Raw genomic sequence first — 14021 nt, 5'->3', positions numbered from 1 at the left:
TACCTTCCCAGTGGAGAACTGTCGCGTGTTGCAGGGTGTCTCACTCTCTGGAGACGAGTGGGACAAGCAAAGCAGTCTCCTCAGCTAAAATATCAGAAGAAAAACACAGGACGAAAGAGTGAGTTAGGCATTTAAAATGTTTAAAAAAGGCCATTGGAACACAGTCACCAGTTTCTTATTTGTTTAGACAGCCCTGCTTCCTAGAGCTGGGTACATCCGAGCCCTACGAAGTTCACCATCTTGTATACAGTTATATCTAGGGGTGTAACGGTTCACCAAACCATTGGTACGCATTACAGTTTAGGGTCACGGTTTGGTTTCGGTACAGTGAGAAAATGAAATAACAGTTCTTGTAGTTTGTTTATTCAAAGGCCTATTGCAGTCAAGTGATTTTCCTGTGTTTCATATGCACTTCCACATTAGGTTGGACTACTTCAATTGTGAAAAAGACGATGCCCTTTTAGTGTATGAGCCATTTGAAAAGTGTGATTGAGTACTGGCCTTCCATGGTGACACCACCGTGCTGTAAATTAGTTAAGCAAGAGTTGTGCGTATATCTGTGGTTATAAATCGCTCCTGTCGTTTCTTTGGCCCGGTAAGAAGCAGCTAAGAAAGGCTGCTTGGAGACGAAGTGGTGTAATTTTCCATTTCCGTCTTGCTCCGGTGGTAGAAATACCGGGGATGATGACTGCGTAAATGTGTCAAGATGTTTGAGGTGTTGGTAGTGGCATATGTTATTCTCGTTGAGCATTGGCAACATACTGTTAACTTCTCTAGGATAGAGAATTGCGTGTCCAAATTAAAAACTACCTGCTACTCATGCCCAGAAGCTAAGATTCGCACATTATTAGTAGATTTGGATGGAAAAAACACTGAAGTTTCTAAAACTGTTTGAATCATGTCTGACTATAACAGAACTTATTTGGCAGGCAAAACCCCAAGGACAAACCATTCAGATTTTTTTGGGGGGTCACTCTTTTCAATGGGTTATCATTGGGAATCCAGATTTCTAAGGGACCTTCTTGCAGTTCCTATTGCTTCCACTGGATGTCAACAGTCTTTAGAAATGTAGAAGTAACACTGTTCAGAATGAGGGTAGAGGGAAGTGTACTCTTTGTTAGAGGCGTGTGACCTGAAAGCTAGCTACACTTTGTTTTCCTCCGGTATTGAACACAGTATACCCAGTCTTCAATTTTATCTATTATTTACGTTAACAAATACCTAAAGTTGTAATACAAAAGTAGTTAGAAATGTTTGGACAATGCTTACAGGTAACTTTTGAGATGTTTTGTAGTAATATCTCAAAAGTTACCTGTAAGCATTGTCCAAACATTTCTAACTACTTTTGTATTACAACTTATATATATATATATATATATAGATGGAATTAATCGAAACAAAAGGACCATTTGTGATGTTTATGGGACATATTGGAGTGCCAACAGAAGCAGCTCGTCAAAGGTAAGGCATGAATTATTTTCTTTCTGCGTTTTGTGTCACGCCTGGAGGGTTGAAATATGATTGTGTTTGTTTGCTTGGGTGCTATCCTCAGATAATAGCATCGTTTGCTTTCGCCATAAAGCATTTTTTATTATTTAAAAAAAATCTGACACGTTGGCTGAATTCACAACAAGTGCAGCTTTAATTTGGCATATTGAATGTGTGATTTCAAAGTTACATTTTAAAAATAATTTATTTGACGCTCTGCATTTTCACTGGATGTTAGCCAGTTGGGACGCTACCGTCCCACATATCCCAGAGAGGTTAATATTCTATCCAAAACTGTCCATCTGCGTTGTAATCTACTGGGAAGCCAAAATGTTCCAAACTGGAGATTTAAACGATGGAGAATCCTCGTTCATTGGCCCCACCACAGGCCATTGTAAAGTACAAGTTCCTGGCTGCACCTCACAAAATGACAGTTTGAAATGCGGATTACGACGTGTTTGTAGCGCTCCTGTCAATGTTGAGTAAGGATGCTCACCTGACTATACATAAGTAGTCTTAGGCTACTTGGCATCACGAAAATGTAGGCTTATAAATGTGCCTATTTGGGGGATATGATAGTATTTCTGATTGAAAAGTTAAATAGTGGTGGTGAGTTAAGTAATTTGTTCTTCACCCCAAACCGCAAGTTAACAAAGTCTGTCTTTACATTTTCGGAGTTGTGCAGCATGTCAAATAGGGATAAGTTAAATTTGTATGTGGGACTCACCGGAGAGTGTTCCCGTCCTTTCTGGCCAGTCAGTAAATCAGAGTCTGGCAGTGTGTCGAAGGGGGACAGGTTCTCGTTGTCCACGTTATCCAGGATCTCAGTCAGAGCTGTGAGCAGCGTCGCCTCGTTATCCTCATCAAGTCCAACTTTATTCTGAGAAAAATATATTTTTAAATACATTTTCACAATTCAGTTCAATTTGAACTATTATACAGTTAGCAAAAAGTTAAATTACATAAGTGGCTCTGGTCAGAAATAGAGCACTATATAGGAAACAGGAAGTGATTTGAACTATGTTCTGAGCCTTACCTCTCCTGTGGTTGTGTCCTCAAATATGGACAGTATGGAGGGGTCCAGACAGCACAGGGCCTCCAGAGCTTCTCCTGTCTCCAGCTCCAGACTGTCACTAGACAGGCCCCCATGGAGGATCACCGCCTGATGGGGAGAAACGGGGAGAGAATGGGTCAGTAAGCCTGGAGAACCAGAACCCAACAAGAAATTGACCACTCGCCAACACCAGTGCAAGTTGCAACTCATATTTGATGCATTGTTTAACTTCTTATGGCTGGGGGCAGTATTGAGTAGCTTGGATGAATAAAGTGAGTCACTAGAGTAACTACTCAATCCCAGAAGCTAAAATATGCATATTATTAGTAGATTTGGATAGAAAAGTGACATTTCTAAAACTGTTCGAAAGATGTCAGAGTATAACAGAACTCATATGGCAGGCAACACCCCGAGAAACATTTCCCACTTCCTGGTTGGATTTTAAGGTTGGTTGGTTCTCATGTCTTTGCCTATCCAATAGTGTCTATGGGATCATATTGCACTTCCTAAGGCTTCCACTAGATGTCAACAGCATTTAGAACCTGGTTTCAGGCACCCGTGAGAGGTAGCTGCGTTCCTTTTCCTTTCTAAAGACAAAGGAATTCTCTGGTTGAAACATTGAAGATTAATGTTAAGAACATCCTAAAGATTGATTCTATACATCGTTTGTCATGTTTCTACGAACTGTAATGCAATTAGACTTTGACTGGCCTGCGCTCGTGAATTTGTGAACAAAACACACGGGCAAAAAGGAGGTATTTGGACATAAATTTACTTTATCAAACACTTGTGGAACTGGGATTCCTGGGAGTACATTCTGATGAAGATCAAAGTTCAGTGAATATGTAATGCCATTTCTGACTTCTGTTGACTCCACAACATGGCGGGTATCTGTATGGCATGTTTTGGTCTCAGCTCTGTACTCAGATTATAGCATGTTGTGCTTTTTCGGTAAAGCTTTTTTTAAATCTGACAGCAGTTGCATTTAGGAGAAATGGATCTAAAATTCCATGCATAACACTCGTATCTTTAATCAATGTTTATTATGATTATTTCTGTAAATTGATGTGGCTCTCTGCAAAATCACTGGATGTTTCGGAAGCAAAACATTACTGAACATAACGCGCCAATGTAAACTCAGATTTTTGTATATATATATATATATATTAACTTTATATCAAACAAAACACCCATGGCTTGTGTAACATGAAGTCCTATGAGTGTCATCTGATGAAGATCAAAGGTTAGTGATTAATTTGCTCTCTATTTATGCTTTTTATCTGTGGCTTGGTGATAACCTAACAATCGTTTGTGGACACTGGTAGGATTAACAAGACTACCTTTAAAACTGTATTAAATACATGCATGTTTGAGGAATTTTAATTATGAGATTTCCGTTTTGAATTTGGCTCCCTGCACTGTCACTGGCTGTTGTCATATCATCCCGTTACACAATATATCCAGTAGTGATCGATAGCTTCAACTTGCCCTTTGATCGGCTGGGAATGTATTACTTTAACCCTGCTCCATTCCTACACATGGAGAGCAGGCCTACCACTAATGGCTAAGTATAAAAACATTTACTTAAGTTGACACAAAATTTAGGATCCACGTTTTTAAACCAATTGAGATATAGCCTATATTACGGATGTGAATCTCAACCTGTTATGGCTGCATCCCTGTGTCAATTTCCACCTGAAGACATACCCAAATCTAACTGCCTGTAGCAAAAAAAGACTGAACATTTCAATGTATAAAGGGGCAACAATGCCAGAGAACGCAATAAACCATTCAAATTTAATGTCTCCCCACAAGATATGAAAAGTGAGTGTTTGAGGGTCTATTTTGAATGCAGATTCTGCTTGTATAACTTTGTTCTGTGGGGTTAACATTGAGTCAAGTGAATACTGTTTTTTGTGCTTTAAAAATGAGGACTACACTTTGTAAACTAATGTTAACCTTTTTCATGGAAACACCATTTATCGTGTTGGTGTGTTTCCTACCTGAATCTTTTAGTTTGTTTATTGTTATTGCTTACCCATCAGCCCCAGAGGCAAGGCTAAGCATATTCTTGGTATCATTTGAATGGAAACATTGAAGTTTGTGGAAATGTTAATTGAATATAGGAGAATATAAAACAGTAGATCTGGTGGAAGAAAAGAGAAAGAGCATACGTTCTGTTTTTTATTGTTGTAGTATCATCTTTCACATGTACTAGAATAGCCACACAGTCAGATAGGATGCTGGAGATAATTTTGATGGATAACACTAGAGGGCAACTGTAGGTGTACAAAGTTTCAGACTGATAACATCAGGAATGGGTGAGCTACATGACATTTAGCATGAAGTCACCCAGGTGTCCCACACAAGTTGCCCAAATGTACCCAAGTGGCCGAATTGGTGAAATGACCTATAACTATATACAGCAGTGCAAATAACTATATACAACATATCAAAAAGCAATTCTAACACCAAAAAAATAATAAAAAAATATTAGAAAAAAAATAATAATAACAGTCCACCCCTTGGAAGTCCTCGTCACAATATTTTGCTGACTGTGCCATGTCCCATAGCAGTCTCTGATGTAAAAGCAGAGGCAAACTGAACAAGTGGTGCATTTCATGCGACACAGAACACAACGACACCTCCATGCTGTGCCCTTTTGGCCCTGAGGCAGCCATGCCTGCAGTAATGAACTGTGGCATATGAACACCACTGGGGGCACAGGTAGAGCGGGCAGCTTGGCACAAGGGGCTCCCAGTCGGAGTCGCTATCACTGTGAAAGAAAACATAAAAAAATATTTGTATTGTATGAGCCTTTTATCACATAAAATAAACAGATATGTATTGTATTGAGCAGAGGGAACAGTCACTAAGGTGAAGTGCTGTTCCATTCAACTCCGGCCATTGTTGTATATATACACACACCCAAACAAACCAAAACACCCCTTGGAAGTCCATTGCAAAAGAAAAACAAAACAAAATTTCATAAAACGGCATTAGCACTTACCCGTCCAGAAGTACGTCCTGTCCTTGCAGAAACAGCTCCTCAGTTCGTTTGAATCATAACACTCCAAGACACCTCAAACAAAAAATCTGTCTCACTTTCACTTTAGAGTTTGACTGCGCTTTACCTGATTTATTCGCCACGATATCTTCAATGAAATCGTTGAAACTACAACTTTCCGAAATACAGCGCCGTTTAGGACTTCAAGCCTATCAACTCCCGAGATGAGGCTGGTGTAACTGAAGTGAAATGGCTAGCTAACAGCGTTTCAAACGTCACTCGCTCGGAGCCTTCTAGTAGTTGTTCCCCTTGCTCTGCATGGGTAACGCTGCTTCGAGGGTGGCTGTAGTCGATGTGTTACTGATTCGAGCCCAGGGAGGAGCGAGGAGAAGGAAAAAAGCTATACTGGTACACTGGCAATACTAAAGTGCCTATAAGAACATCCAATAGTCAAAGGTTAATGAAATACAAATGGTATAGATAGTAGTCCTATAATAACTACAACCTAAAACTTCTTACCTGGGAATATTGAAGACTCACGTTAAAAGGAACCACCAGCTTTCATATGTTCTCATGTTCTGAGCAAGGAACTTAAACATATTGCACTTTTACTTTCTTCTCCAACATTATTTAAACCAAATTGAACATGTTTCATTGTTTATTTGAGGCTAAGTTGGTTTTATTGATGTATTATATTAAGTTAAAATAAGTGTTCATTCAGTATGGTTGTAATTGTCATTATTACAAATATATATAAAAGTATTTAAGATCTGCAGCGGATTTTTTGGTCCTCCAATAAAATCGGTGTCCGGGTTGAGAAATCATAATGGATCGACCTCTAGTGTGAAGCAAAAATCTATGTGTTGTATAGAAAAGTGTGAATCAGGTTTGTGTAGCACATGTGCATGACATTGAGAAACGGGGATGTGTATGGGACAGGACGCCGGGCCACTGACATTTTCCGTATCGGCATACTTGGTCTGGTACCGTATCATTAGTAAAAGTTTGGTATCGTGTAGGCAGTGTTTCCTCTAAGCTGACGCACCCACCGGTGGTGTGCTGAATAGCAGTAGCCACCTGCAGAGAGCAGGCGGAATATCAGCCCACCAGGGAGATGTACAAGATTGAACTTCACTCAACTTTACAGTTTTCCCTGTTAACACTATCAGCGTTTCGCTTGACTGTGGCTATTGTGATCGAATCGACACATTAGCTACTTCCAATGCAACATACCGAGAAAAATAACTATACAAGAGATTGTTGTAGGCAGAACACAGAGTAGGATTCTATAGTACACGACTCAGCCCGTACTCTACAGACCTGTGCCCCATAAACAATCCGTGCTGCAATAAGTCTATATGCAAATAGACCATTGCCATATATGGAACTGTGCCATTTACTTTGAACTGGACGGAGTTTACAGCTGTGGTTGAGAGCAGATGCCCTTAAGATATTAGGGCTCCCGAGTGGCACTGCACCTCAGTGCTTAAGGCATCACTACAAACCCTGGTTAGTCACTTCGTCCCCACCTACATGTACAGAACCTCAACCAGCCTGTACCCCCACACACAGACTAGGTACCGATGCCCGCTGTATATAGCCTCGGTATTCTTAGTGTTACTTTTTATTTTAGTCTACTTGGTAAATAATTTCTTCTTGAACTGCACAGTTGGTTAAGGGCTTGTAAGTGACCATTTCACGGTAAATTCTACACGCTTAGTATTCAGCGCATGTGACAAATGAAGTTTGAGTCGGTTCGATCCTGGGCTGCATCACAACCGGCCATTAGGGTGGCACAAAATTGGCCCAGCATCATCCGGGTTGGACCAAAGTAGTTTCTTAAACTGACTTGCCGAGTTAAATAATACAAGTACTTAAAAAAAGACTGGATGAAACATTGAATTTGGCATTACTGCTATTAGCCAGAATAAAAAGCTTTGAATAACATTCACTACATGGGACAAATGTTCCGTTATTTTAGACAAATCTCTCTCTCTATATATATTATATATATATATATCCCCGTTACCAGTTATAACAATTAATGTGTGTGTGTGTGTGTATATATATATATACATATATATATATATACACACATATATATACACATACATACATACACATACATACATATATACAGACATTAATTGTTATAACTGGTAACGGGGACCTTCAGACGAGGCTTGTGGGTGTCCTAGAGCGAAACTGAGCACGCCATCTTGTCCTTGAGAGCTTGGTAGGTCAAACCGGTTGGATGCTACAGATTATTTTGTGCATAGACAGAATCAGGGTGTCTCATGGTAACAAACACCGCTATAGCGCTGCCACCTTGCACTGCGGCTGAGAAAGGGCGCTACCTACTCAAAAAATAAAAAAAACACAACTAGCTTAAGAGGGATTTTTGCATTATGTTAGATTTCTGCAGGGCGTTGAAATCGTAGGCCAAGGGTTAACATTAAATGGTGATCTATGTAATGGGGAATTGATAGACAATAACAAAGGGCAAACAATTCACAATTAAGCTGTGAAACATTGAATATGCACTAAATGGCGGGAGAGAGCGCATTCTAGAGGAATGTGCCTTGTGCATCTTAGCCACACTGTGCCATCCCTGCGGCCTCCGCAATGGATTAGTCCACTGAGACGAAACAGACAGGTGTCGCAAATATTTTTTTGCAACTGCAAAAAAAAAAATTCTACGCTTGCCTAAATAGGGTCAGCCCTACTATCGTGACAACACTAATGCATATTGGTGAATTGTTACATCCCTAGCCTAGATGAATTCCAGCTACTTCTGAAGCACATGTGCACTAGAAACTAATACTGAATCCTTTAAATGCATTTGTTTATTATAAAATTCAAAAACTTTGATACAAATAGATTGAAAATACAAAAAGTACCTTTTGTAAAAGCTCTATTTTCCTATTGATATGCATTACATAGACAATTGTACACCGTCTCCAAGTCAAGTTTGAGCTACAACATGCAAGAGATCTGTCATTCAACGATCTCCTTTTCCGTGACACCTAAATGTTTGGATATACTGGTAGAGCTACCAGGTCGTAAGCTAACTACCAACGACTCGAGGAGTTTAATAAAGCCACGTGACATGGTTTATGAAAGTAAAATTCAGCCAGCCAATCCGCTATAGCAGGGGTGTACAACTCATTCCATGGAGTGCAGAGGGTCTGCGGGTTTCTCCTTTCAATTAAGACCTAGAGAACCAGGTGAGGGGAATTCTTTACTAATTAGTGACTAATTAATCAATCAAGTACAAAGGCGGAGCGGAACCCGCAGACACTCAGCCCTTCACGGAATGAGTTTGACACATGCGCTATAGGAAGACAAGTTCAGCGGTTATCATGGGTCATACCTTTTGAACTAATTGGACCAGAATCCAGTTTTCGCTGGCGCATTCTACAAAGTTACAAATATATGCTCAGTTCTCTGTCATTCAGAACCAGTACAGTGAAGCTTAATCATAAACAAATGTTTAGGCACAATGCTCTTAGAATTCTAGGTGGCACAGCAAAATATTTAGGAGCATATGCGACAAATAGTCACACCCTGGGATTACCTACACACTAGCACAACAAGGTAATGTTACGCAACAGGACAATGAAGCAGGTTAGGGCTGATTTGATATGAGCAGGACAAACAGGACAAGGATAGGAGCCCCGGGGAGAGCATTCCGATGCAAATTACCAACTGCTCCAGAATCTGAAGTTAAAGTCCGGGTGGTGTGTGCAAGATGGGTACCTGTGTGTCTTTAGAACTAGGCCTGGGTGGGAAGTTTGTCTTCTACAGTGAGGCACTCTGACAAGTAATCCACCTCAGGCAGGGGGTTCACAACATCACATAGCCCAGATGTCAGAATTGCATGTAAACAATCATAAAATCAAACCCACAAACTAAATACCACACAGCACCCAATACTCAGTCCTTTCAAATCAGAAGGCAGTGAGTCACTTATGAAGATCAGTCTCCATCTGAGCTTACCCTGCAGCAGCACAGCCCTAAAGAGGAGAAATCTTTGGAAGCTTTCCAACATACATAATGTTACATTAGGCCAGGCCATCATAGCACTGTAGAGATAAATGTAGCCTAGTATCTAGGCCCCAGGTCCAAGTGTGATGTCCCAAGGAAGAAGGGAAAAAAATAAACATGTTTATCATGGTGAACAGTACACTGTTCATGTTGGGAGGACAGTGAAGTCTTCAGCAGCAAACAAGATGAATTATATTAATTTAAAAGGTATTCTTATGGCAGGACCTAAACAGTTGTGTTCACTACCGTCCACTTACACAAGACCCACCATCACGTAATGGGTGCCCCGGACAGACTTGGGCACTTTGCATTCCATTTATGGGGAGAAATCAAATAGATACAAGTACAACTGCAATAAAATCCCTGAAGAGCACATATACCTCATTCCTAATCTATAAAGCTGTCGAGTATTTAGGAACAGATCATGTTTGGGCAAACTACCATCTGCAACCCACGTGTCGTTCAGTCCATGCACAACTAACTGACCCTGCGCAGTAGGAAATGTTGCTACCACGCACCTCGCCCAAAGGGGATCTCCTTCCTCATTACCACGTGTTGCACTACAACAAACGCGGCTCCACTGTAGGAAAGACCGTTGCTACCCTCGTGGATTCCAAACAGGCAGTATTTTATACACACCTATGCTAATAATACCTCAAATACAACTCCGTTGTCTGAAATATACAGACTGGTATGCAAGTTTCATGGTTGACCGAGAAAACGTAGCTAGTGCTGTTGGTTTGAGTGAGTCAATAAGAGAAAACACGTGTTGCTCATGTTAATGAACATGGCTGTCGGAATAATATTACAATCTCATATACAACCTCGGGTTAAAAGAGAAGTGTTGCCAATCGCCCAAAGGTGTGCCATTACTGTCTAAAACAAGGTTGCACGTTTAGCCAGGGGTTCACCCATTACAAACCATTTCTCAAGCCAACTTACCTGCAGCCAATTTAACTGTGAAACGAGGTTAACGATCATGTCCAATTTTGTACATTACACTGACAATCTATATACTTCAATTCACGATTTTGCAGTTTCATTGAAAGGTTTACGTCATACATTTACAACCACGTGGGAATGAATCATCTTGAGACAGAAGTTAAAGCTAGGCCCAAAATAACATCCGTTAACATGACGCATATAGATTGCCTTTACACGTTTATTCAATCAACACGTTTGGTTATACGATGTTCAAATTGCCAGACATCGACTTGTCACGATTTTATAAGGATATCCAGCTAGTTGTCAATGGCCTCATCTTAGCCAAACAATCTGGACAACTCCCTATTAGTCATCCATGTGGTTTTACGTTAACTAAATTCGTACGTTCATAAATGGCCTTAGGATAACTACACTATATGTTCATTGCCTTGTTTGGCCGATGTAGTAAACAATTAAATCAAATACTAAATTCAACAAATTTAAAGCCAACATTAAAAACACGTTGTCTACAGCTAACCACACATCCGGGCATTATCCCGGCTAGCAATGCGTTACTTAGCTAGCCGGCTCCTTCAGAAGGTTTGTATACTAACTAATGCAGCAGTTAACAAAACACCCATGAAAACATTCTACGTATAAATATATCTTAGTTGTAACCTTACCATCTGCTAATAACCATGCCATGATTCGTCTGTGCAGCAGTGATTTTATCCACGTGTCACTTTTTCCCAGCGCATTATTCACAGCACACGAGACATTCACATACAGCAGAAACACACGCGTGATACCAAATAAGAAACACATAAGTGTCAAATCATTGTACTTTACCTCGTCCAGTGTATTTGTAGAGAAAAAATCCATGTTGCAGGCAGTTAACGTCGCCTCGCCTGCTCCCCACCGCGCCGCCATCTTAGCAACAACTCTGGCTCTTTGCGGGATTTTTTTTTTTTTTTTTTTATGTGAATCGTGCACTGATGGAACAAGACTGGGCGGGGACACGTGGTATTTGGATTCCCGGCTAAATGATCTATAGGGTCAGAGTTGAACTCCGCCCTCACCGAAGTCTGGACCAATCTATGGCCTGGACCAAAGACAGTTGGCATAAATCACAAAGTGTCCCATACCCAGATGTGCAACATCGTGAGACTTTCGCGAACGCTTGCGTGGCAGACCAGACCAGGTCGGGGTTAGGGGGGCATGATATTATTCCTTAGTTGTTCATATTCTAGAAATCCAAAGGCTAGATTCGAGCCAATGCCTTAAGTATTTGAACATGTCATTGCCCCAACCTTGTGACATACTGACACATTTGCTCCTTTGCACCCCAGTATCTCTACTAGCACACTCATTTTCTGCACATCTATCGCTGAAGTGTTTAATTGCAATATTGTAATTATTTCGCCAATATGGCCTATTTATTGCCTTATCTTACCTCATTTATACACACTATATATACACTTTTTATATTGTATTGTTGACTATATGTTTGTTTATTCCATGTTTATTCTATGTTGTTTTTTGTGTCGCACTGCTTTGCTTTATTTTGGCCAGGTCGCAGTTGTTAATGAGAACGTGTTCTCAACTAGCCTACCTGGATAAATAAAGGTGAAATTAAAAATAAAAAAATCGTCAAAAACGACATGATATCGAAGGAGTGGCTTTGACAGCCTGCACATGCGCTAGACTACCCCAACGTCGCCATGACATCGCCTAAAAGCGTGATCGGGGATTTCTGAACAGAAGCAGTTTCTTCATACTCTACCGTTTTTAAAAATTATACCTCAGTGGTCTGGCACAGGGATGGCCAACTAAATTGGCGGCCCGCAGATCAATTTCCAAAAACACCCCAGTCAATTTTTTAAATATTTGTTTTTATTAATTTGGAACTCAGTCAGGGTCTCAACAAATTGTGAAAAAGTACTAAATGGTCATATTTGAGTAAAAGTGAAGATACATTAATAGAAATGATTAATGTAAAAGTGAGTCACCCAGTAAAATACTAGTTGAGTAAAAGTCGAAAAGTATTTGGTTTTAAATATACTTAAGTATCAAAAGTAAATGTAATTGCTAAAATATACTTAAGTATTAAAGTACAAGTAAAAGTATACATAATTTCTTGTTCCTTATATTAAGCCTACCAGACAGCACAATTCTCTTGTTTTTATTTATTTATGGATAGCCAGGGGCACACTCCAACAATCAGACATCAATTTCAAAAAAAGCATGTGTGTTTATTGAGTCTGCCAGATCAGAGGCAGTAGGGATGACCATGGATGTTCTCTTGATAAGTGTGTGAATTTGACCATTCCCTGTGCTGCTAAGCATTGAAAATGTAACGAGTACTTTTGGGTGTCAGGGAAAATGTATGGAGTAAAAAGTACATCATTCTCTTTAGGAATGTAGTGAAGTAAAAGTAAAAGTTGTCAAAAATATGAATAGTAAAGTGCATATACTAAAAAAAACTACTTAAGTAGTACTTTAAAGTATCTTTTACTTAAGTACTTTGCACCACTGGTCTCAACTTACTGTTAGAATAGTAGAATACACACTGCAGCCACTCATGATGAGTTCAGATGTTTTTTGTGTCCCCCAAAGTTGCCCATCCCTTTATTTTATACTAGGCAAGTCAATTAAGAACAAATTCTTATTTTCAATAACGGCCTAGGAACAGTGGGTTAACTGCCTGTTCAAGGGCAGAACGACAGATTTTGTACCTTGTCAGCTCGGGGATATGAACTTGCAACCTTTCAGTTACTAGTCCAATGCTCTAACCACTAGGCTATTCTTGCCGCCTCAAGAATGTTTGATCCCTGGTCTGGACAGTGAAGTTGGTCGTGCTCAAACATTCTGAAGGCGTTCGCATACACAAGTTGGCTTTTCATCATTTAGCAGACACTCTTATCCAGAGTGACTTACAGGAGAAACTAGGGTTAAGTGCCTTGCTCAAGGGCACATCGACACATTTTTCATTACTGGGCCAACATTCTTAACACCTACGCTATCCGTCGCCTCTTGCGCCTGCAGGAAGTGAATGTTTGTGCTCGCATATACTTTTTGGGAGGGGAGGGGGAGGGGGTCTTTTTTGTTGTTTAAATTTTTATTTTTATTGAACAGTAACACAAAATACAAAACATGAATATATGGACAAGAGTACATCAACTTAACACAGGCATGTCAAAGAACATTTACATTTGTCAAAACGTTTTATGGTACATACTGCTTTTTAGTTTTTACATTTACTGATCATTTATAAATAATGATTCAGTTCTATCTTAAACAATTACAATTTAAATAGTTTTTTTTCTCTGCCCTCTTCATCTTATGAATAAAGAAATCTTCCAAGAAAAATAATCAAATTAACAATTAAAAGGAAATTGGGGTCCGTATCAATTGGGTCAAAATAGAACACAATATCAGTTTTCCAAATAAACATTAAAATGAGTTTCCCTTAAAATAAAGTATTCTAACTCAATCAAAAAT

The 14021-nt window shown here is 39.7% G+C and overlaps 1 protein-coding gene across 2 annotated transcripts in view; it reads right to left on the bottom strand.

The window, feature by feature from the left end:
- The window catches only part of LOC109889741 (peroxisome proliferator-activated receptor gamma coactivator-related protein 1), a 40644-nt gene extending 29158 nt beyond the window's left edge, over window positions 1-11486 (bottom strand). Inside the window, exons 1-4 of one of the 2 annotated variants that reach the window (XM_020481404.2) lie at window positions 11370-11486; window positions 2525-2650; window positions 2216-2368; window positions 4-84 (exon numbers count right to left, since the gene is read on the bottom strand). In XM_020481404.2, the coding sequence (XP_020336993.1) occupies window positions 4-84; window positions 2216-2368; window positions 2525-2650; window positions 11370-11450 (441 nt within the window). In that variant the 5' untranslated portion in view covers window positions 11451-11486. Of the gene's footprint in view, window positions 1-3; window positions 85-2215; window positions 2369-2524; window positions 2651-11203; window positions 11313-11369 lie in introns of those variants that run through there. The other variant, XM_031823305.1, reaches the window with a different exon arrangement.
- Window positions 11487-14021: the final 2535 nt, after the last annotated feature.

Source organism: Oncorhynchus kisutch, linkage group LG4 (genome assembly GCF_002021735.2).
Source record: "Oncorhynchus kisutch isolate 150728-3 linkage group LG4, Okis_V2, whole genome shotgun sequence".
NCBI lineage: Eukaryota > Metazoa > Chordata > Actinopteri > Salmoniformes > Salmonidae > Oncorhynchus > Oncorhynchus kisutch.
Note: the sequence above shows the minus strand (reverse complement) of the source record. Positions and strands in the feature narration are given on the sequence as shown.